General features: G+C 37.9%; 1 protein-coding gene across 4 annotated transcripts in view; it reads right to left on the bottom strand.

Moving 5' to 3' along the window:
• Window positions 1-24222, bottom strand: part of RAD50 (RAD50 double strand break repair protein) — an 89599-nt gene extending 65377 nt beyond the window's left edge. For 3 of the 4 annotated variants that reach the window (XM_003980753.6, XM_045058743.1, XM_045058744.1), the window contains exons 1-5: window positions 23773-24222; window positions 22066-22149; window positions 11479-11630; window positions 8347-8532; window positions 7789-7993 (exon numbers count right to left, since the gene is read on the bottom strand). In XM_003980753.6, the coding sequence (XP_003980802.3) occupies window positions 7789-7993; window positions 8347-8532; window positions 11479-11630; window positions 22066-22149; window positions 23773-23901 (756 nt within the window). In that variant the 5' untranslated portion in view covers window positions 23902-24222. The remainder of the gene's footprint in view (window positions 1-7788; window positions 7994-8346; window positions 8533-11478; window positions 11631-22065; window positions 22150-23772) is intronic. The other variant, XM_045058746.1, reaches the window with a different exon arrangement.
• Window positions 24223-24458: the final 236 nt, after the last annotated feature.

Below are 24458 nucleotides of genomic sequence, written 5' to 3'. Positions count from 1 at the left end.
TCTCTCTCTCTGCCCCTCCCCCACTCACACTCTGTCTCTGTCTCTCTTAAAAATAAATAAACATAAAAAAAATTAAAAAAATAGGGGCACCTGGGTGGCTCAGTTGGTTAAGCGTCCGACTTTGGCTTAGGTCATGATCTCACAGTCTGTGAGTTTGAGCCCCGCATAGGGCTCTGTGCTGACAGCTCAGAGCCTGGAGCCTGCTTTAGATTCTGTGTCTCCCTCTCTCTCTGCTCCTCCCCTGCTCATGCTCTGTCTCTGTGTCTCAAAAAATAATTAAAAAAAAAAAAACATTAAAAAATTTTTTTAAAAAATAAAACAAAAAGTAGGGAGGGGAAGAGTAAAGAATAGGTTCAAATTTAAACCACTACCAACTTAATATAGACTGCTATATGCAAAAGAGATTATATACAAACCTAATGGTTACCACAAAACAAAACCACTAATCAATATGCAAAGGATAAAAGAAATCCAAATATATCACTAAAGAAACCCAGTAAACCATGAAAGAGAGAAAGGTAAGAAAGGATCAGAGAAAATCTTCAGAAATAACCACAAAACAAGTAATAAAATGGCAATAAATACATATCTATCAATAATTACCCTAGATGAAAATGGACTAAATGACCTAATCAAAAGATGCAGGGTTGTAGAAGGAATTAAAAAAAAAAAAAAAAACAAGGGCGCCTGAGTGGCTTAGTCGGTTAAGTGTCAGACTTCAGCTTGGGTCATGCTCTCACAGTTCATGAGTTTGAGCCCCACACTGAGCTCTGTGCTGACAGCTTGGAGCCTGGAGCCTACTTCAGATTCTGTGTCTCTCTCTCTCTCTCTCTGCCCCTCCCCTGCTCATAAGTCTCTCTCTCTCCAAAATAAACAAACATTAAAAAAACAAAAAACAAAAAAACAAACAAACAAGACCCATCTGTTTACTGCCTACCAGAGACTCATTTTAGACCTAAGGACACCTGCAGATTGAAAGTGAGGGTATGGAGGGGTGCCTGGGTGGCTCAGCTGGTTAAGTGTCCAACTTCAGCTCAGGTCATGATCTTGCAGTTCAGGAGTTCAAGCCTCGCGTCAGGATCTGTGCTGAGAGCTCAGAGCCTGGAGCCTGCTTCAGATTCTGTGTCTCCCTCTGTCTCTGCCCCTCCCCAGCTCACAATTTGTCTCTCTCAAAAATAAACATTAAAAAAAAAAAAAAAAAAAAAGGAAGTAAGGGTTTGCAGAAACATTTATCATGCAAGTGAATGGCAAAAGAAAGCCACAGTAGCAATAGTTATACTGGACAAAATAGACTTTAAATCAAAAACTGTAACAAGAGACCAAGAGGCTACCCAGTAATCAAGGGTATAATGCAACAAGGAGATATAAAAATTGTAAAAATGTATGTGCCAACATGAAAGCACTTAAATACATAAACTAGTTAATTACATAAAGGAACTAATAATTATACAATAATAGTGGGGGACTTTAACGCCCCACTTACATCAATGAATAGATCTAAACAGAAAAACAACAAGGAAACAATGGCCTTAAATGACACACTGAAAGAGGTAGATTTAACAGATACACAGTAAAACCTTAGATTGTGAGCATAATTCGTTCTGGAAACATACTTGTATTCCGAAGCACGTGTATATCAAAGCGGATTTCCCCATAAGAAATAATGGAAACTCAGGATTCATTCCACAACCCAAAAACATTTATATAAAAGTGATTACAATACTGTAATATTGTAATATTGTAATAAAATAATAAAGAAAATACAAAATACAAATAAAAATAAATAAATTAACCTGCGCTTAACCTTTCAAAACCTTCGTGGCTGGTATGAGGAAGACAAGAGAGAGGAGGGTTGTGTAGGATGACTTTCACTGTCAGATGTTGACTACAGTATTAATAAACTCTTTCTTATACTGTATTTCATGTAACTGGTGATAAGGCAGCAGAGGAAAGGGTCTATATCTGCAGGTAGCCTGACCTAGAATGAAGCAAAGCATTCCTAAGCTTACTCTTTTATGGAAAAGCAAAGGACTGTCCATAGGTGTTTTGAAGTGACAAAAACTACACTAGTGCCAGTTGTGGGAACCTTCCAACATGCTGAAAAATCACTGATTTCTGCCAAACATCACAGCCTGAGACTGAGCATCCGAACATGGGAGACAATCACCCATAATCTCACAGCAAGGGAGAGAGAGAAAGAGAGAAGAACCATTGGCTCAGTTGTGATCATGTGACATTTGGTGTCACGTACTACTCATATTGCAAGACATCACTTGTTTAGCAAGATAAAATTTATTAGAAATGTTTGCTTATCTTGTGGAACACTTGCAGAACAAGTTACTGGCAATCCAAAATTTTACTCTGTGCAGAACATTTCATTCTAAAACACCAGAATACACATTCTTTTCAAGTGCACATGGAACATTCTCCAGAACAGATCATGTATTAGGCCACAAAACAAGTCTCAACAAATTCAAAAAGATCAAGTCATACCATGCATCTTTTCTGACCACAATGCTATAGAACTAAACATCAACCACAATAAAAAATCTGGAAAGAGGACAAATACATGGAGGTTAAATAATACGCCACTAAACAATAAATAGGTCAATCAGGAAATAAAAGAAGAAATAAAAAGTACATGGAAGGGCACCGGATGGCTCAGCTGAAGGCACATGCACTCTTGATCTCAGGGTTGTAAGTTCAAATCCCACGTTGGGTGTAGAGATTATTGCAAAACTTAAAAAAAAAAAAGTACATGGAAACAAATAAAAATGAAAACACTAAAGTTCAAAACCTTTGGGATGCAACAAAAGCGATTCTAAGAGGGAAGTTTACAGCAATACAGGCCTACCTCAAGAAGTAAGAAAAATCTCAAATAGACAACCTTACTTTACACCTAAAGGAACTAGAAAACGAAGAGCAAATAAATCCCAAAACCCGCAGAATGAAGGAAATAATAAAGATTAGAGCAGAAATAAATATCATAGAAACTAAAAAAAAAAAAAAAAAAAAAAAAAAAAAAAAAAAAAAAAATAGAACATATCAATAAAACCAGGAGCTGGTTCTTTGAAAATTTCAGCAAAATTGATAAGGCCCTAGGCCAGCCTCATCAAAAAAAAAAAAAAAAAGAGAGAGAGAGGACTGAAATAAACAAAATCATTAGTAAAGGAGGAAACATAACAACCAACACCACAGCAATACAAACAATTGTAAGAGAGTATTATGAAAACTTATTTGCCAACAAATTGGAAAACCTACAAGAAATGGATCAACTACTAGAAACATATAACCTACTAAAGCGGAAACAGAAAGAAACAGAAAATTTTAACAGATCAATTACCAGCAGATAAATCAGTAATCAAAAAACTCCCAACCAACAGGGGTGCCTGGGTGGCTCAATTTGGTTGAATGTCTAACTCTTTATCTTGGCTCAGGTCACAATCCCAAGGTCATGAGATTAAGTCCTGAGTTGGGCTCTGTACTGAGTGTGAAGCTGCTTAACATTCTCCCTCCCCCTCTACCCCCTTCCCCACTCATACTCTCTCTAAAAATAAAAAATAGACAAAAAAACCCAAAAAAAACCAAAAAACCCTCCCAACAAACAGAAGTCCAGAACCAATGGCTTCACAGGTGAATTTTACCAAACATTTAAAGACAAGTTAGTACCTATTCTTCTCAAAGTATCCCAAAAAATAGAAAAGGAAGGAAAATTTCCAAATTCATTCTATGAGGCCAGCATTACCAATACCAAAACCAGATAAAGACACCATAAAAAAAGAGATTTACAGGCTATTTTCTCTGAAGAACACAAATGCAAAAATTCTCTACAAAATACTGATTTCAACAAACATTAAAAAATCATTCACCACAATCAAATGAGATTTATTCCTAAATTGCAAGAAAGTGGTTCAATATCGGCCTATCAATCAACATGACATATCACATCAATAAGAGAAGGATAAGAACCATAGGAGCATTTCAACAGATGAGAAAACGCATTTGACAAAGTACAGCATCCATTCATGATAAAACCCCTCAACAAAGTAGGTTTAGAGCCAACAAACCTCAACATAATAAAGGCCACAGATTTTCAACACACAGCTAACATTACCTTCAATGGGGAAAACGTGAGAGCCTTTCTCCAAAGTCAGGAACAATGCAAGGATGTCCACTCTCACTCTTTTTATTCAACATAGTACTGAAATCCTAGCCACAGCAATCAGACAACAAAAAGAAATAGGAAGCATCCAAATCAGTAAGGAAGAAGTAAAACTTTCACTATTTGCAGATGACATGATACTATACATACAGAGAAAACCCAAAAGACCACCTAAAAGCTCCTAGACCTGATAAACAAATTCAGTAAAGTTGAAGGATACAAAATCGATTGTTTTTTTTTTTTGGTTTTTGGTTTTTTTTTTTTTTTTTTTTGAGAGAGTTAGAGAACAAGCAGGGGGAAGGATTGAGAGAGAGGGAGACAGGATCCCAAACAGGCTTCATGCTGTCAACACAGAGTCCGACGTGGGGCTCAAACCCATGAACCATGAGATCATGAACTGAGCTGAAATCAAGAGTCGGATGCTTGGCCAACTGAGCCACCCATGTGCCCCAAAATCAATTGTATTTCTATACATCAATAATGTAACAGCAGAAAGAGAAAATAAGAACACAGTCCCATTTACAACTGCACCAAAAATAATAAGACACCTAGGAATAAACCTAACCAAAGACCTATATTCTGAAAACTGCAAAGCACTGATGAAAGACACTGAAGATGACACAAAGTGGAAAGAATTCCATGCTCATGGACTGGAAGAGCAAATATTGTTGAAATGTCCATACTACCCAAAGCAATCTACAGATTTAATGCAATCCCTATCAAAATACTAACAGCATTTTTCATAAAACCAGAATAAACAATCCTAAAATATATATGGAACCACAAAAAATTCCAAACAGCCACAGCAATCTTGAAAAAGAAAAGCAAAGCTGGAGGCATCACAGTTTCAGATCTCAAGTTATATTACAAAGCTACAATGATCAAAACAGTACAGTACTGGCACAAAAGTAGACATATAGATCAATAAAAGAGAATAGAAAATCCAGAGATAAACCCACCACTATATGGTCAATTAATCTTTGACAAAGCAGGAAAGAATATCCAGTGGGAAAAAGACCATCTCTTCAACAAATGGGTACTGGGAAAACTGGTCAGCAACATGCAAAAGAATGAAACGGGACCACTTTCTTACACCATACACAAAAATAAACTCAAAATGGGTTGAAGATCTAAATGTGAGACCTGAAACCATAAAAATCCTAGAAGAGAAACACAGACAGTAATTACTCAGACATCAACTATAGCAACTTTTCTCCAGATAGGTCCTCTGAGGCAAGGGAAACAAAAGCAAAAATAAACTGTGGGGATTACATCAAAATAAAAAGCTTCAAGCAATCAAAACTAAAAGGCAATCTATGGAATGGGAGAAATTATCTGCAAATGACATACCCGATAAAGGTTTAATATCCAAAACATATAAAGAACTAATACAACTCACACCCAAAAAACAAATATCCAAGTATCTTTTTCCAAGGCAGACATCCAAATGGCTAACAGACCCATGAAAAGATGCTCACCATCACTTATCATCAGGGAAATGCAAATCAAAACTACAATGAGATATCACCTCTTACCTGTCAGAATGGCTAAAATCACAAGGTGCTGGTGAGGATGTGTAGTAAAAGGAACCCCTGTGTATTGCTGGTGGGAATACAAACTAGTGCAGCCACTGTGGGAAACAGTATGGAGGTTCCTCAAAAAGTTAAAAATAAAAAAAATAATAATTAAAAAAAATTTAAAAAAAAAGTTAAAAATAGAACTACTTTATGATCCAGCAATTGCACTACTGGGCATTTACCCCAAAAATTCAAGAACACTAATTCGAGGGGGACACATGTACCCCTATGTTTATAGCAGCATTATTTATTTATTTATTTTTTAAAATTTTTTTTCCAACGTTTATTTATTTTTGGGACAGAGAGAGACAGAGCATGAACGGGGGAGGGGCAGAGAGAGAGGGAGACACAGAATCGGAAACAGACTCCAGGCTCTGAGCCATCAGCCCAGAGCCTGACGCGGGGCTCGAACTCCCGGACCGTGAGATTGTGACCTGGCTGAAGTCGGACGCTTAACCGACTGCGCCACCCAGGCGCCCCAACAGACTTTTAACTATAGAGAACAAACTGATAGGTACCGGAGGGGAGGTGGGTTGGAGGATGGGTGAAAAACATGATGGGGAGGAAGGAGTATACCTGTCATGACGAGCACCAGAGGAAAAATTTTAAAAATTTAAATAAGTAAACTATACCAGTATTTATAGATGAATTTAAAAGTCCAAATCAGTAACTTTTAAATTTTTTTTTTTCAACGTTTATTTATTTTTGGGACAGAGAGAGACAGAGCATGAACGGGGGAGGGGCAGACAGAGAGGGAGACACAGAATCGGAAACAGGCTTCAGGCTCTGAGCCATCAGCCCAGAGCCCGACGCGGGGCTCGAGCTCCCGGACCGCGAGATCGTGACCTGGCTGAAGTCGGACGCTTAACCGAATGCGCCACCCAGGCGCCCCTAAATCAGTAACTTTTAAATGGGTAAAAAGAATTCTTCTACTATGTGAAATCTAGAAAATAGCCACTTTCAAGAATGCTCTTACTTAGAATAGAAACATTTTAAGGGCAAGGACACCATTGTAGTTCTCCTACTACCTGCAGCCCTAAGCACAGTATACACTTTATGCCCTCACACATAGGAAACACTCAATAAATGTTTAGGAAATAAATGAATGAAATTTCTTTCTTACAGACCACAGGAGTTTAGAAAGCTGTACTTATTTGCAAATATATGTATCAATTCCAAATTTTGTACAAAGCCAAGTAACATCTTGCAAGTTATAAAAGTTCCCTGGAAAGATATGTCAATTAAAAAAAAAATCTTAAGAGGGGCACCTGGGTGGCGCAGTTGGTTAAGCGTCCAACTTCAGCCAGGTCACGATCTCGCGGTCCGTGAGTTCGAGCCCCGCGTTGGGCTCTAGGCTGATGGCTCAGAGCCTGGAGCCTGTTTCCGATTCTGTGTCTCCCTCTCTCTCTGCCCCTCCCCCGTTCATGCTCTGTCTCTCTCTGTCCCAAAAATAAATAAACGTTGAAAAAAAATTAAAAAAAAAAAAAATCTTAAAAAAAAAAATCTTAAGAATACAGAAATGTAAGGTTGGGTCATTACAGTGATATTTAAGATCTATACGAGTAGCTTACTAAGATGGTACAAATTTGTTTACTCTCAAATCCAAGTTCTTTGGGCAACTTTAAGATTAACCATCCTTTAGGGGTGCCTGGGTGGCTCAGTCAGTTAAGCATTCGACTTCAGCTTAGGTCATGATCTAACAGTCCGTGAGTTCGAGCCCAGCGTCGGGCTCTGTGCTGACAGCTCAGAGCCTGGGGCCTGCTTCAGATTCTGTGTCTCCCTCTCTCTCTGCTCCTCCCCTGCTCATGCTCTGTGTCCCTCTGTCTCAAAAATAAATTTAAAAAAAAAATTAAAAAAGATTTAAAAAAATAGTAAAAAAAGATAAACCATCTAATAAAGACCTAAAGTATAAACCATGACATTACATAATGTTTGATAATTTTTTCAAGAAATATACACACCATTCAAACTTATATAAAAATAAAGTGTTTTAGGAGTGAATGCTACCATCATAAAAAGTGAGTCTTCTTATTCAAGAAATCAAATTACCTTCAATGGATCAAGTTCGTTCTCATAGGATTTGACAATTTCCTTTGATGATATTAACTGAGCTTCCTTACTAGTAATCTGGTCACGTATCTCACAAGCTTTTTCCTTGTTTTGCTTCAAATATTTTAGTTCTGTTTGACATTCTTTTACTTTCTGACCTTGTGTCTGACGTACCTGCCGCAGCGTTTCCAAGGCTTTAATGTACCTTTGAAGATATTAAATAAAAATCAAACTTCTTTCCAAGTAAATTACATAGGTTCCAACAATGGAATATTATATAGTTGCTAAGATTGCATTTACAAAGAGCTTTTAATACCTTAGAAAATGCTTATGATATAATGGTAAATGAAAACATTACATATAAACTGTCAAGCAGGTAAATAAAAATGCACAGAAAGAAAACAGAAAGAAAATATGCCCACTGGTTGCCACTGGATGAAAGGTAATAACTGATGACTTTACTTTTAAGACTTTGTCTCTTCTAAAAAAGAAATATCCAAATTGCAACCATGGCTCAATAACTTGACAGGTTATAAAGTCTCATTAAAGGCTACAAACCTTGTTGCTGAAAAAATCTCATCAAATTTTTGCTTCAGAGCCTTTCCTTCACTTAAAGGCCAATTAGAGTCTTCTTGGTGACAAAAAATGACATTATTTAGCACAGACTTGGAAACCCCAAGAGAACTTATCATCTCTCGGTCAATTTCTGCACACTTAGAGCTGAGACTGACCTTCTCACCATGCCTACAGAAAATGAAAATCAAGAATTTATGTAAAAAAACCTCCTGTTGTACCTATTCTAATTGCTTAATCAATCCTTTATGCTGTACTTGTTAAAAAAAAAAAAAGTTCTCTCATGCATCCCCAGTTACAATAGCTTTCTTACAGTAAAAAGTTTAACTCTTAAGGATTCAGGAGTTCAATGATGAAAAAGTATGTAAAACAGGGAGGGACAGGAAAAGATGCCAGAACTAATTTTTTTTACGTTTAGATTTTTAAATATAGTAATATAAAATATTTACAGACAATAAGTAGAGAAAAATAAACTATCTTCCAATCCCAGGACTTAAAAATAAGAAAACAGACTTTAACAAAAGTAAAATAAAACATGATGATTCACAGAAGACAGGCAATTGTGCCTTAAACAAAAACATCTAAAGACTATAGTGTTTAGATACGGATTGTTCAGTAACACAATGTAAAAGGATAATAAAGGCAAACTTTAGTGATACCCATTTAAGCAAATTCAAATCAGTAGACCTCAACTTCTAAGGTCACACTGACAAAGCAATCCACTACAGAGAAGTATCTTAGGGTCTTTTAAAGAGTCCCCTACATCATTATACCTAGGGCCAGGAGCATCTCTGCCCTTGAATTTCAAGAGATCTCTCAGTATCTTTCATCAGGAGGACAAATCCAACATTTTCTTTATATTTTCTGTGCACTATCTGTTAATAGCTAGATTAGTAAAGTATCTGTCTTTACTGTCATTTATATATTCCAATACATATTTTGAAAATAGTACACTGAATACACCGAGAATGTTTTGTAGGGGGAGAGAATGGACACAGATAGACCAGGAGGTGATCACATTAGACCGGAGAAAAATTATGGTAGCCTCAACTAGAAAGGTCACTGTACAGAAGGAAAAGAAATGGACTCAACAGACATTTAAATCCTAGGTTAAAGCCAGAGGACCTGGTAATGAACTACATATAGAGAGCAAGGAGGTGTCAAGATATAGAGAGTGTATTCGTTTGTGTCACTGGATGGATGGGGTACCTACCCCATTTGCTACAATGAGGAGCACTGCAAGAGGATCACATTGTGGGAGATTTTTTAAGAGGAGTCAAGGGGACTCATGAGCTTGGTTTTGGACATGTTGAATCCGAGGTGTCTTTGAAAGGGCTGGTAGAAAATGAGAGAGACAGGTGGGTATATGGGTCTGAAAACAGAGGTCTGGAGACCTAAATCTGTCAGTCATCTATGAATAGAGAGTAATTTGAGTAATGGGTATGAATGAGATCATCTAGGAAGAGAATACAGAGCAAAAATAGGAGAGGATTTAGGGCTGAGCCCGTGGAACCAGCTACCTTTATTAGCTGGCTGGATGTAGCTGTGAGGGAGAGACAGAACAGTGTCATGTCATGCAAGTCCAGAAAAAGATCTTCAAGAAGTTATTGATAGCTACCATTTACTGAGTTACAGTATACAGAACAATGGCCCTTCAAAGATATTTATATTCTAATCCCTGTGAATGCATCAGATTACATGGCAAAAGGGAATGAAGATTACAGATGAAGTTAAGGTTGCTTTATCATCTGGACCCTAAGTAAAAGAATTACCCTGGATTGTCTGGGTGGGGCCGACGCAATCACAAGTGTCTTTAAGTGGGAGAGGGAGCCAGAAGAGGATGTCAGAGGGATGTACTATGAGAACTCAGCCCACTATTGCTGACTTTAAAGATGGAGGGCCATGAGCCAAGTTTTGTGGGTAGATTGCAAAAGACCCAAAAAGGATGTAGAAACAGATTTTCCCTAGAGCCTCCAGAAAGGATTATAGCCCGGCCACCACCTTGATTTTAAGCCAGTGAGACCCAATTTGGATTCCTAAATTACAGAACTATAAGATAATAAATGTCTGTTGTTTTAATCCACTGAGTTTGTGGTTTGTTATGCAAAGAAAACTAATACATGAGCTCTCATTTTACATGCATTAGCTCAATCCTTCTTTCTAAGATATATATAATAAAAATGAATCCCTATTTTACAAATGAAAAAAAAAAAAACACAGGATTGCAAAGAGATCTATTTAGTAAACCAATAGCATTATCCTAATTAACACAGAGGGTATTTCTGACCTCAGTTGGAGCTGTTTCAGTAAAGGAATGGGGCTAGAGGAGGATGGAGGAAAAACAGAAATAGAGACAGTGATTATCAACAACTCTTATGAGAAGCCTGACTGTGAAGGGGAAAATAGAGACAAACAGTAACTGGTGTGGAATGAAATCCACCTGAGTGTATTTAAATGCCAAGGAAACCAACCTGCTTGAGAAGCCAATAGCTAATATACTGCCTCTAGCACATAATAGGTGACAAATGTTATTAAGAGAATTATTTAATTAGTTGACAAATAAACAAGTGAAAGGCGTAAGGTGATAGTTAAGTAATTTGTACAACAGGGAAAAAGCCTTGAATCCAGGGCAGGCTAATTCCAAAATCCAAACCCATTAAAGGTGATAATGTGACTCTAATAAAGGTGACAGTTCAAAGGGTTACACTTTGTATGCTTTTCATTTCACACATTCCTACACACAATACTAGCATTTTCCATTCATTCAATCTATATTTGAGTGATTGTGTACCTTCAGTTGAACAAGTGTTCATAAATTACTCAAAGGAATGCAGCATTATCACAAAATCTTTGATGGGATCATTCTGTTTAACTGATGAAAGATCCAACAGTAACTGTTCATAGTGGATGAAGTTATGCATGCATAGGGTCAGGGAGTATTACAGGAACTCTATTTTCTGCTTAGTTTTGCGGAGAACCTGAAACTGCTCCAAAAAAATAAAGTCTTTAAAAAAATTATTATGCTGCTCTAAAATAAAGCAATGGGAAAAAAACCCAGTCTTATAAACCTAAATAACAGAAAATTAATAGATATTCAAATATAAGGTAAACACCTACTTTGTTCTAGTAATGACTCCTTCCAGGGTTTTAAATTCTGTCTTTTTGCTTTTCTGAGTACACACCATAGATCTCTGCACAGCTATAAGTTCTCCATTGACATCACGAAACTGCAGACGAATCTGGGCTCTAACATCTGTTTCTTGAGCAACCTTTAAAGGTACACAGGGAAAGATTATGCTACCTTAATAAGCATCAGAATGTTAGTTCCAAAAGAAAAGACATGACAAATCTTATCAAAAATGACAAAAACTTAAACATCAAAATGAGTGTCATTTTTACATGCTATTCAAATATACAAGAGAAAAAAAATACTTTTTTTAAAAAAATTTTTTGAGGGGGGGCAGTTCGAGTGCATGTGTATAAGCAGGGGAGGGGCGAGAGAGAGAGAGAGACAGAGAGAGAGAGAGAGACAGAGAGAGAAGGGAGAGCGAGAGCGAGAGAATCCCAAGTAGGCTCCATGCCCAGTAGAGAGCTGATGCAGGGCTTGATCCCATGACCATTAGATCATGACCTGAGCTGAAATCAAGAGTTGGACGCTCAACCAAGTAAGCCACCCAGGCACCCCAAGAACACTCTTTAACTGATTTACTAAAACTGAGTATTTTCTACTTCTGTTATTCAGCATTAGGAGACCAGGTGTGTGAGTTTTTCAAATAAACTTTAGCTCTTTAAGTATCGCAAGTGTTTTCCAAAATAATTTTCAAAACATATACAAGCTTACAGAAAAGCAGAAACGAAGTGTACAAAACTTTTCTCCCCTGAACCACTTAAGACTAAGTTGTTGATTTGATGTCCCATCAGTATTTCCTACAAAACAGGGAGACACTGATGGCCCTTCTGAGGTCTCAAAAGAATGTTATCAAAAGGGAGAACTCAAAAGAGAGTTCCATAAGGCCTCCTTACTCTGGCATATCACAATTCAAATGTCACCCAGCAGTGTGTAACCTCTAGAATATCCATTCAGCTCACAGTCCCACTCTTCTACCCCCGTAGTTTATTCTCTGCTAGCCCTCAATAATTCCTGTCCTGGACATGTGTAGCTTAGTATCTGGCCAAAGATTCGACAGTCCCTTACACAGATTTCTGGTGCCCATCTCTGCACAGCAACCCCTCTCCTGTATCTTATTCCATAATTTATAGTCACATCAGCAAACCCACACTTTTACGTTTGTTTCATCTAGCTGGTAATACTATTATTCTCTGCTGGGGTTTTAATTCTATATGCCAAAGTGTACAAAATTTCCCTAGGGAGAAAGCTAAAATGAATGTGTAGTCCCTCATACATTTCTCTTTTCTCAAAGATCACAGCCCTGTGCCATCTGTTGTCCAATGCCTGAAAATAGTTGCTTCAATTTTTTTGTTCCAGTTTTATAGTTGTTTATACTGGGAGCACAAATATGATACTCCTCGACTGTAACCAAAACCACAAGTCATGAATCCTGCATTTTTTTTTTAAATCATAGACTACCTTTTACTGGTCTTTTAATAACTTTTTGGCATAAACATAACTATGATATTAATTGGTCAAATCATTCAAAAAATTAAGCACCAACTTATTACGCACTTGTAGCTTACATGCGTTGTTTTGGTTCAAAAAGAAAGACACTTTCTCCTTTGAAGTATGGAAGACAGGTTAAAAAGAAAAGTAAAAAAGTGGTGTTAAACATCGTCTTAAGAGAAGTACATGATACTTTGAAAACACAAAGTAAGCATCTAATCTACCTAGGGTAGAATTCTGGGAAGGGCTTCTAAAGGAAGTGAATGTTTAAACTGAGAACTGACAGATGGGCCGGAGTTAGCCAGATGAAAAGATCTGAGTCACTGAATAGCTAAAGTAATTTCAGAAAGTATGGTGCAGAACAAAGGGGAAAGGGAGCGAAGACAGAAAGTGGTTCCAGTAATTAAGAGCCTTCTGAAACATGTTAAGGGCTTTGAACTTAAAGCAATGGAAAACCACTTCAGGGGTTTAATCCAGAGGAAAGGCATGCAGTAGATGTGCATTTTAAATGAATCACTTTGCCTTTAAGGTAAACACACTGAACTAACAGAGGCAAGACAGCAGGCAGAGAGTATTCCAGGAGAAACAGGAAGACAGCCTACACAAGAGCTTCAGCATTGGAGGTAGAGGTAAGGAGTGAGAAGTTGTTGGACTGGCTGCTCAGAAGTTGCATGATTCAAACTTAACATACAGAAATCCACTGCAAACTATACATTAATAACAATATAGCAGAAAGGAAAATTAAGAAAACAATTCTGTTTACAACTGCACCAAAAAGAGTAAAATACCAAGGAATAAATTTAACCAAGGAAATGAAAGACCTATAATCTAAAAACTGTAAGACAATGATGAAAGAAATTCAAAATGACAAAATGGAAAGATATGCTATGCTCATGGATTGAAATGTTAAATGTTAAGATGTTCATACTATCCAAAGCAACCTAAAGATTCAATGCAATCCGTATCAAAATACCAATAGCATTTTTCAAAAAACTACAACAAATAATCCTAAAATGTGTATAGAACCACACACAGAAGACCTTGAATAGCCAAAACAATCTTGGAAAGAATAACAAAGCTGGAGGTATCATAATCCCAAATTTCAAGAAATACTGCAAAGCTATAACAATCAGATACACAGATCAACAGAATAGGGAGCCCAGAAATAAACCCACACTTATATGGTCAATTATTCCATAGCAAAGGAGGCAAGAATACACAATGGGGGAAAAGACTGTCTCATCGATAAACAGTATTAGGAAAACTGCACAGCTACTTGCAAAAGAATGAAACCAGACCACTTTCTTTTACCATACACAAAAATAAATTCAAAATGGATTAAAGACCTAAATGTGAGACCTAAAAGCATGAAATTCCTAAAAGAAAACAGTAATCTTGTGGATATCAGCTCTACCAACATATTTATGAATATGTCTCCTCAGGCAAGGGGGAAAAAAGCAAAGATAAACTAATGGTATTACCCCAAAATAAAAAGCTTTTGCACAGCCAAGTAAACCATCAAAAAAACCCAAAAAGGCAACCTACTGAATGGGAGTGATACTTCTAAATGATATATCTGATAAGAGGTTAGTATCCAAAATATATAAAGAACTCATACATCTCAACACCAAACCCCTCCCCCCAAATAATCAGATTAAAAATAGGCAGAGGACCTGAATAGACTGATATTTGCCCGAAAACATACAGATGGCCAAAAGACACATGAAAAAAATGCTCTGTATCACTAATCATCAGGGAAACACAAATCAAAACCACCATGAGGTAGCACTTTACTCCAGTCTGAATAGCCAGTATCAAAAAGGTAAGAACGAGTAAGTACTGGTGAGGATGAGAAAAGCAAAACCCCATGCACTGTTGGGAGAAATGTAAACTGGTGCAACTGTTGTGGAAAACAGTATGGAAGCTCCTAAAATATTAAAAATAGAAGGACTCTATGATCCAGTAATTCCACTATTGGGTATTTACCCTCCAAAAATGAAAACATAATATGAGAAGATAAAATGCACAGCTATGTTTATTGCAGCATTATTTAGAGTAGCCAAGATACGAAAGCAACCAAAGTGCCCATCTAGACAAGAATGGATAAAGAAGTGGTATATACATACAATGGAGTATTACTCAGCCATAAAAAAAGAATGAAATCTTTTCATCTGAAACAACATGGATGGACCTAGAAGGTATTATGCTACATGAAGTAAGTCAGACACAAAAAGACAAACACCATATGATTTCACTTACATGTGGAATCTAAAAAAAAAACCCAAAAAACAGAATCAAACTCATAAATACAGAGAACTGGTGGTTGCCAGAGGAGGGGTAGGTAAGAGAATGGGTAAAATCGATGAAGGGCATTAACAGGTACTAACTTCCAGTTATAAATAAGTCATAGAGATGAGAAGTACAGCATAGAGAATGAGGTCAATTATATTGTAGTAACATTTTAGTGTGGTGACAGCTGTTAACTACAATTATAGTGGAGACCACCGTGTAACATACAGAACTGCTGAATCACTAGGTGCATATAACACTGCTGAATATAACACTGTATGTCAACTATATTTAAACAGAAAAACTTAATAAAAGAAGAAAAAACTAGTAGCCTCTTAAGATTTGAACATCTCAGTGAAGAAAATGGCCAATGATATTTAGCTGTGAAAGCCCAGGGACTTGATGCTATCATTTCAGCCCAAGGCAAACAGTTGCTGAGGTCTTAATTCACTGCAAAGTAATTATGCATCTATGTACTACAAAACGAGTTAATTTGTTTAGAACATGTCCTACCAGTAGGTCAAATACACATATACATTTTCCATGGCGTCTACCCTTTTACGACTTAGCTACGAGAAAAGTATCAAATTAAGAAGAACTTAAGCAACGGGTATCTTGCAGCATTTCAATCACAATATTGTTGGTGAGCTTACTGAGAAGAGGTTCTTCAAAAAGAGTAATCTAGATTTAAGGCAGAAAAATACATACTAACTTTAGAACAATTTCTATCTAAAAGAATAAAACAAAAAATAATATAAGCCCTTCCCTTTCCAAACAATCTAGTCAGAAAACCATTTTTCCAACAGTGGGGCAGAAGAATGTATGTATTCATGCTGGCTGAAGTTGAGGGACATAGAAACTCAGCCTAAAACAGTACAACTGCTTAGGCTGAGAAGGGTGTCCACACGGGCACCTTGCCACAAGGTTTCAAGAGTCCAAGGGTATCAGAGTTCAAACAGGATGCAAAGGACATCCATGAGTAGGGATGAGCCAGCTTAGGGGAAAGAGGGTATCCAAAATGGGGGAAGGCATAATGTGGGATTTCAGAGCCTGACAACTTTGAGGGAATTCAAAGAAGGAAAAAGTGTGCTGGGTAATTCAGATCGTAGATTACTGACTGCATACCTACAAGAGGCCAGCTGGTAAAGATTATCAGAGACTGAGAAGGCTAAGATGTCCATAGGTGGGGAATGGGGAAGTTGCCTCTTAATCTCTTCCTTCTATTTACCAAGCAATGTATTAATTCCTACTTTCCAACTTTACCCAGTGCTTGATTAAATCCAACTTTCCAACTTGCTCTGTGCTTACCAATGAGCTGAACTAGACAGAAGAAACAAAACTGGTCTCCTTACAAACTTTCACCCACAAACCTCAGGTGACTCAATGACACTGTCATGTAACCCTATAACACTTCCCTAATCAACTTACCCTCTGAGCTCTTACACTTTTTCTAGCCTCAATCAACCCCTTCTCCCACCCTCAGCTAACAATTTCACTTGTTTTCCACTGAGAACATAGAAACAGTCAAAAGACCATTTATTTATTCTCTCACCACTAAACTGAAAAATTACATACTCTGTCATCCTTTTACCCTGGATGAACAGTGCATACACCTATTAACTCTGTCAGTAGGGCAATGGATCCTATCTCTACTTGCCTACTCAAGGATTTAACTCTGGAATTATCCCCTCTCTTGCATTAATTTTTTTCCTCTAACAGGGTCATTCTATCCATCTACAAATGCTCTATCCCATATATATGCTTTATTCCATATTTATCCCACATGGTTTAAATCCTATAGTGTTTGTGGGGTGCCTTGTGGCTCAGTTGGTTAAGCAACCGACTTTGGCTCAGGATATGATGTCCAGTTTGTGCTGACAGCTCAGAGCCTAGAGCTTGCTTTGGATTCTGTGTGTGTGTGTGTGTGTGTGTGTGTGTGCGCGCGCGCCCCTCCCCCACTTGCACTGTCTCTCTCTCTCTCTCTCTCTCTCTCTATGAAATACACAAACATCAAAAAAAAATTTAAAAACTACAGTGTTTAAAATCACAAATATGGGCAGGCACCTGGGTGGCTCAGTTGGTTAAGCATCTTGACTTGATTTTGGCTCAGGTCAATAACTCATGGTTCCTGAGGTGGAGCTCATAGAGCAGAGCCTGCTTGGGATTCTCTCTCCTCTGCCTCTCCTCCGTTCATGTGCACCTTCGTGTGCACACATACTCTCTCTCTCTCTCAAATAAATAAGCTTAAAACACACACACACACACACACACACACACACACACACAAACAAATATGGAAGCAATATGTGATGAAGAAACTGCTGTGGAAATAAGCATCTGGTTAGTTTACAAAATCAGCCAGAAGCAAAACAAAAGTGATGAGATGCAGAAAACAGAGAATTGAGGTTCTTAGGGTTCAAGTCAACTGAGGAGAAGCAAATGAGGTCAAAGAAAGAATGGGAAAGACTGAGGTAGCCAAAAATTTGAAAGAAGTAGAGGAGAAAGGGGGAAGGTACACAAATGGAGCAATATGGAAATCAAATTTCTAAGAAGAGAGTAACAATGGAAAACAGGTAAAAAAAAAAAAAGACAGGAAGGAGCAACAGAAAAATTCAGGCATTTAAAATAAACAGTATTGGGTGCAGGGACAAATTAAAGCAAGGAAAAGAAAAAACCAAGAGAAGCTGAATATATAAGAGGAACTGAAAGCTGAATATATAAGAGGATGGGAAAACTGGGGGATGTGGGCAATCCAGGTGAGAGGAATAGTTCCAACCATAAGAGCAGGTGTGACCGACTCAAAAAAAAGAGCTGAATAAAACAGTGTGGGTGGGGGCTCAGAACTGGGAAATTAGAGCAGATGAAAAGTGGGTATTAAGTGAGGAAAGATGAACCATCAAGGCCAGAAGAACCAGAGGAAGGACACGAGTGGACAGCTGAGAAAAACAGCTCTTTCCACTTGGAAAAAGGAATGGATGATAGACTGAAATTGTCAGAGATGCTAGAGCATCAATCAACATGGAAACATCCAGAAGAACAACAAAAATAACAAAGCAAGAACAATAGCCATAAAACGCTCCTTGATCCTACAAACCTTTTCAGCTACTTCCTTCTTTCCACTCATAGCGAACTCACAGAACAATTCTGTTTCACTTTCTTGTTTTCTCACATCACTGAAACTGGCTTTGTCAAGATGACCAATGGCCTCCACATAGCTCAACCTTCTTACTTGAGCTATCAACATATTTGACACCGTTTGACATCTTCTTTCTTGTTCACCCTTCATTCTCTTGTCTTCCAAGACCCCACTCTCCCAGTTTTCCCTCCTTTACCACTTGTTCTTTTAGTATCTTTTGGTGCCTCCTCTTCATCCCTACTTCTAAATGCCAGTGTGCTCTAGGTTAAGATCTTCCACCTCTTCTCAACATTTACTCCCTATGTGATCGCATCAGGCCTTAAACTAACTACAGATAACTAACTGTATACATCAATGATTCTTAATTAGTCTTTCTCTAGCTCAAACCTCTCCCCTGGACATACTTCCATTTACCTACTGGACATTCTGGATATCTAAAAGACATTCCAAATCTACACGTTTAAACCAAAGCCCCCCAAATTTCCTTTCCCAGAGTTTCCTCGTTACAATAAACAGTGACACTATTTTATCTACTTTTTCAAGTCAAAAAACTTGGGAGTTATGTTTGATGCTTCTACTTCTCTCGTACACCATTATCCAGATCATTAACTCATCTGTTGATACTACCTTTAAAATGCATCCCAAATCCAGGCATTCTCAGCATGTCTACCATTAACACCTTAATCAAACCACCAACATACCTCACCTGAATTACCACAAAAATCTCCTTTATTAGTCTCCACCCTTCTACCCTTACCACCTACTAGGTCTTCTCTCACTGCCAGACTGATTGCTTTAAAACACACACCATGCCCTTTTCATGCTTAATATTTTCCAGTAGATTCGTATTTAAGCGAGAACAGAAATCAAGGACCTGCAGAACCTAGGCCTTTCTATCTCTGTGACTTTTCTACCAGGCCTCTTGCCATTTTACTCCTCCTTGTGATTCCCTGAACACATCAAACATGCTCCTGCTCCAGGAACTTTGCACTTAGTATTAACACTGACTGGAATGGTATTCTCTCAGACTGTGAATGACTCATTCCCTCCAGAATGAATATTTAAAAGGTAACTGGTTGCTGTGTGGAAAAGAGAGAACTTCAAGAACGAAGGCAGGAAAACAGGTTTGGAGACTACTAAAATAGTTCAAAGGAAAGAGGAAGGTGGCCTGTACCAGGGAAGGAAGAGTGAAGATGGAATAAAGGGACAAATGCTGGACATATTTTTAGTGCAATGAATGAGCCTGGGACAACCACTCTCATGATCATGGCATGTCCCCTGCCAGGTAAGTATCTGTGGACATATTTGAGAAGATTAAGAACTGTTTATGAACTGGCAACAGGGGAAGATGAAGGAATCAATCAAAGGAGGACAACAGGCTTTGGCATGAGCAAATGTACAGATGATGATATGATTTATGAAACTGAGAGTATGGAGATACCACCAGGCTTGAGAATGTGAAAGGAACAGAACAGGGAACCATGAGTTCTGTTTTGAACATATTCATGAGATGAGCATTGAATATCCAAACAATGTATCTGTATCTATCTATCTATCTATCTATCTATCTATCTATCTATCTATTCATCTACCTATCTATCTCTGGAGTATAGGAAAGAAGTTTGGGTTAGATATCTAAGTTAGAAATCACCCGCATATAACAAATAATTAAAGCCATGAGAATGAATGAGATCACCCAAGAAGAGTTAGGCAAAAAGAGACTCAGCAAAGGAGACTAAGATATGGCCAGTGAAAAAGGAGGTATGAGATTACGGTGCCATAGAAGCCAAGAGAGCAATGTTTTTTAAAAAGGAATTAAGAAGCTATATTAAATCTTCTGATAAGTGGCTTAGAAAATGACCACTTTATCTGGCAACATGAAGACTACTGGCAGCTTAGAGTAAGTAGTAATTTTAGTAAGGGAGAAAAAAGAAAATCTGAACAGAACAGGCTGAGAAGAAAATGGGAAGCAATGAACCGAAAACAATGAGTACATATACCTCTTCTAAATTTAACTATAAATGTAGAGGTAGTAGCCAGAAGGTGATCTGGAATAAAGGGAGAGGTTTTATTTGTTTGTAGACAGGAGCTACCAGAGTGTGCTGATATGACTGATTCTATTAAGGACAAACTGCTAATGCAGAAGATGAGTAACTGAAAAGCAAAATGTTTGCATTGACAAAAGGGATTGACTGGATCCAGAAGCCAAAGAGTTGGTTGACCTTAAGATAAAACAGTAAACAATTTACCCTTAATACCAAAAAAAAAAAAAAATAGTACGAATACAAATGAAGAGTAGTTTGAAAGATTTTAAGATTGGAAAATGAGGTACTTTCTATCTGATCCCTTTTTTCAATAAATTACATTTTTTCAACAAATTATAGGCCAAGATCATCAAGTAAGGAGAGTATACTGCAAGTTTATGAAATAGTCATTGCATAGAGGGCTCAATGTACTGATTTTACTATCTCTAAGAGAAAAGTTTATAAATACTTTCATAATTAGTTACCTTTAGTCATACAGAAGTGGAAACAATTTAAATAACCATCAATAACCAAGTGAATACACTACAGAATATAAACTCAGTGGATTAGTAATTAGTTCTAGTAATTAAAACTAATGAAAAAAAAAGTGTGTATATATATGAACATATCTGCAGTGTGTCACTAAATATTTGATTTGTACGACAGCAAAATAAAATGCTACTGGTGTACTGAAATATTTACGTTTGAGTGTATTTATATATATACACAAAGATACATTTGTATAAAGAAAAAAACCTGGGAGAAATATACAACGAACTGTTAAGGGAGGAGCTGGCAGATAACTGAGAGAGGCACATGAAACCACTACATACATAAAACAAGAAAAACCTATAGGCCAAAATACGTAGTATAGAAATTTCTATGTCCTTTACATACAGTAATGGTATAAACACTGTAATTCAAACAAAGATTCACACACAAAGATTTAAATTATGGCACATTTTAATGAAAAACTAACAGCAATCTAAATGTAAGAAAATTATGCAACTATTAAAAATGTTCATAATAGGAGACATGTTTTAAGTAGGAAATATTTCATACATATAAAAAATGTAAAGATTAAAAGAAGCACCCAAATGCCAAACACCTAGATTGTGAATTTAATGTTTTTAATGACATGGAACCTTATGATATTAAGTGAGGAAAAAACATCAGAATACAAAATTAGAGTATGACTTCACTTAAGTCTGTACTTAAAGGAGAAGAAAATACATGAAAATGTCACTAGTGGTGTCACTGGATGCTTAGACTGTGTATAGACTTTTCTAACTCTTTATAGTTTTCCACTGCCAGGTTTTCTACAATAAAACTTATTGCTTTTATAATTATAAAAATTTATTTTATTTAATTTTTTTTTAAATTTTTTTTTTAATGTTTATTTATTTTTGAGACAGAGAGAGACAGAACATGAATGGGGGAGGGTCAGAGAGAGAGGGAGACACAGAATCTGAAACAGGCTCCAGGCTCTGAGCTGTCAGCACAGAGCCCGATGCGGGGCTCGAACTCACGGACTGCGAGATCGTGACCTGAGCTGAAGTCGGATGCTTAACCGACTGAGCCACCCAGCGCCCCTAAAAATTTATTTTAAAGATATGTAAGTTTATTAGCGTCATTACCTTGGGATCATGAACAAATGTATTTCCTTTGGTTCCAGGAGGAAAATCTCCAGTACAAATATATTTTAGACATTCAATGATGGTCTAAAGAAATAGAAAATTATATTATTTAGTTATAAGAGAACCAGAGAAGTTTATCATAAAATGTTAATTTATTATAAAAATACTATTTACCAGAGAACCAAAAAAGATATGCAGATAAAATTTGACATTATAATATCTATACAATACAGATACGATTCTGTGTTAAAGAATAAATAACTGCTTTAAGTTCATGGGAAAGCTACTAATTAAGAAGGTATACGAAAATAATTATTTTTAAAAAGTCCTCAATTTCCAATTAAAACCCTTTAATTTAATAACAACAGCTAATGTAAAAGATGGTTACCATAGTTGATAATTTGCCAATATGCTGACGGTAGAAGTTAAATGTTCTTACAAAAAAAAAAAATGAGGTGACAGATTTGTTAATTAACTAGATAGCAGTGAGCCTTTCACAATGTACAGTATATTAAGTCACCCTGACATATCCTTCAAATATCTTACGATTTCATGGATCAATTACACCTCAATAAAATCAAAACAACTTTTTTTAAGTTCAATTTTTTAAAAACAGCTAATAGTTACACAGGCCTTACTATGTGCCAGGTATTGTACTAACCACCTTTACATACATTAGTAATTTTCACATTAATCCTAGACTGTAGAAAACTCTTTTTATCTCCATTTTATAAATGAGAAAACTAAAGCACAAACCATTTGGGCCACCCTGGCCCAGTCACAGAGCTAGTAAATGGTGAAGCAAAATATCTGTATTCAGACAGCTTGTGCTTACAAACCTTAGGCTCCCTTACAAAAGTAGAGCCACAACAGGCATTCTATAAATAGTAACATTTTCACATAAACAAAAGTAGACAAGAGTATGGCATTCAATGTTCAACTCTAAACCTGACCTCTTTCTGTATGCTTTTTAGTCTTCTCTGTTAGAATGCCCTGCTTTTTCTCAAGCCACCCTTACAGGCTGTACTTTTCCCCCATAATTGCATGTCACTCCAGGGTCCATCTCAAATTTCTAAATACTCTCTGGGCCTTAAAAAGTCAAAGTACATGCTCCAATTTTTTATTTTGACTAGGTAAGGGCATCCTAACAACATAGTTTTTCAACTAAACTAGGCCTCACGGTATTGGTTTCATTTTATCATTTCCCATTTATTATGCTTAGACTTCAGTCTATACTTAGAAACTCTTCCTAGAAAGCCCTATGTTTATCATATTTTATAACTTGTGTAGGAAATTCTATAATGGATCAACTGTCAGGAAGTGAATGGTGTGTTTGGGGAGCAAGGGGAGTGTTAAAAAAAAAAAAAATCAACGCAGACAAAACGGCTTCATGTAAGAATGTAAGGTCGCTGAGCGCTCCCGGTCTTCTGGGACTCTCAAATAAACCTTGTCCACCCGAGGCTGGATACCCTTACGAGACTGAGTCAGGTCCCCTCCTAAGGTCGCTGGGGCCAGAAGGCCACACCAGGCCACGCCCAGCGGCAGGAGCTCCACCCAGAGGCCCAAGCCTTTCCTCGGGCACCAAAAGCGGAGCCCCAGGGACGCCTGGCCTCTGGTCCTTATTGTTCTGAGCTCTCCAAACACCTTATCCTCCAGATTCTCAAGAAGTAGCGACCCGTAAACTGAAGGCTGCTACTGAGAACTTACCGTCTTCCCCGCCCCATTGGGTCCAACCAAAATTGTAAGGGGGCTGAAAAAAGTAATAATTTGCTTATCTTTGTCCTCTATTCCAAAACTCCGCACACCCAGAATGCTCATCTTTTCAATCCGGGACATGTCTGCAAATGTTTCTTTTCTCAACACCAATCGCCTAGAGCCCCGGCGCACCAGGATTTAGCGGTGCCGCGGCAGCAGAGCGAGCGATGGGCCGTGAGGACTCGCGAGTCTCCCGGCCGGGAGGCTCCACGTAGGAGCGAAGGCTCCGGCTGAACTCCTCCTCCCACACCGGCTTCCTTCCCGCCTGACAAGCGAGAGCGGAGGTGGGGGCCGGGCCGGGGCTAGGCGCGGCAGACACACACCACAGTCCCAGGGACCCCCTACTACCGCGCACTCACAGATTCCCGCCGCGGCCGCCCCGCGGATCACGTGGGCCGCCACGACCAGCGTGCATTTACGCCGCAGGCCAGGGGCATGCCGGGAAGTCGGAGCCTCGCGGTGCGTGCGCACCTCTGGTTTCCGGAAGTAGTTCCGGTCGAGTGGTTTGTGTACCCGGGTTTCTGTCCCGTGGGTGCGTAATGCCGAATTTTGATGGGTGCCGGGTACCCTTGAGAAGCTGTAACCCTGAGGACGACGAACACTTGTGATAAACGGTGGTTATCAGAATGTGATCGCGG

Source organism: Felis catus, chromosome A1 (genome assembly GCF_018350175.1).
Source record: "Felis catus isolate Fca126 chromosome A1, F.catus_Fca126_mat1.0, whole genome shotgun sequence".
NCBI lineage: Eukaryota > Metazoa > Chordata > Mammalia > Carnivora > Felidae > Felis > Felis catus.
The sequence above is the reverse complement of the archived record's forward strand: the minus strand, read 5'-3'. Positions and strand labels throughout refer to the sequence as shown.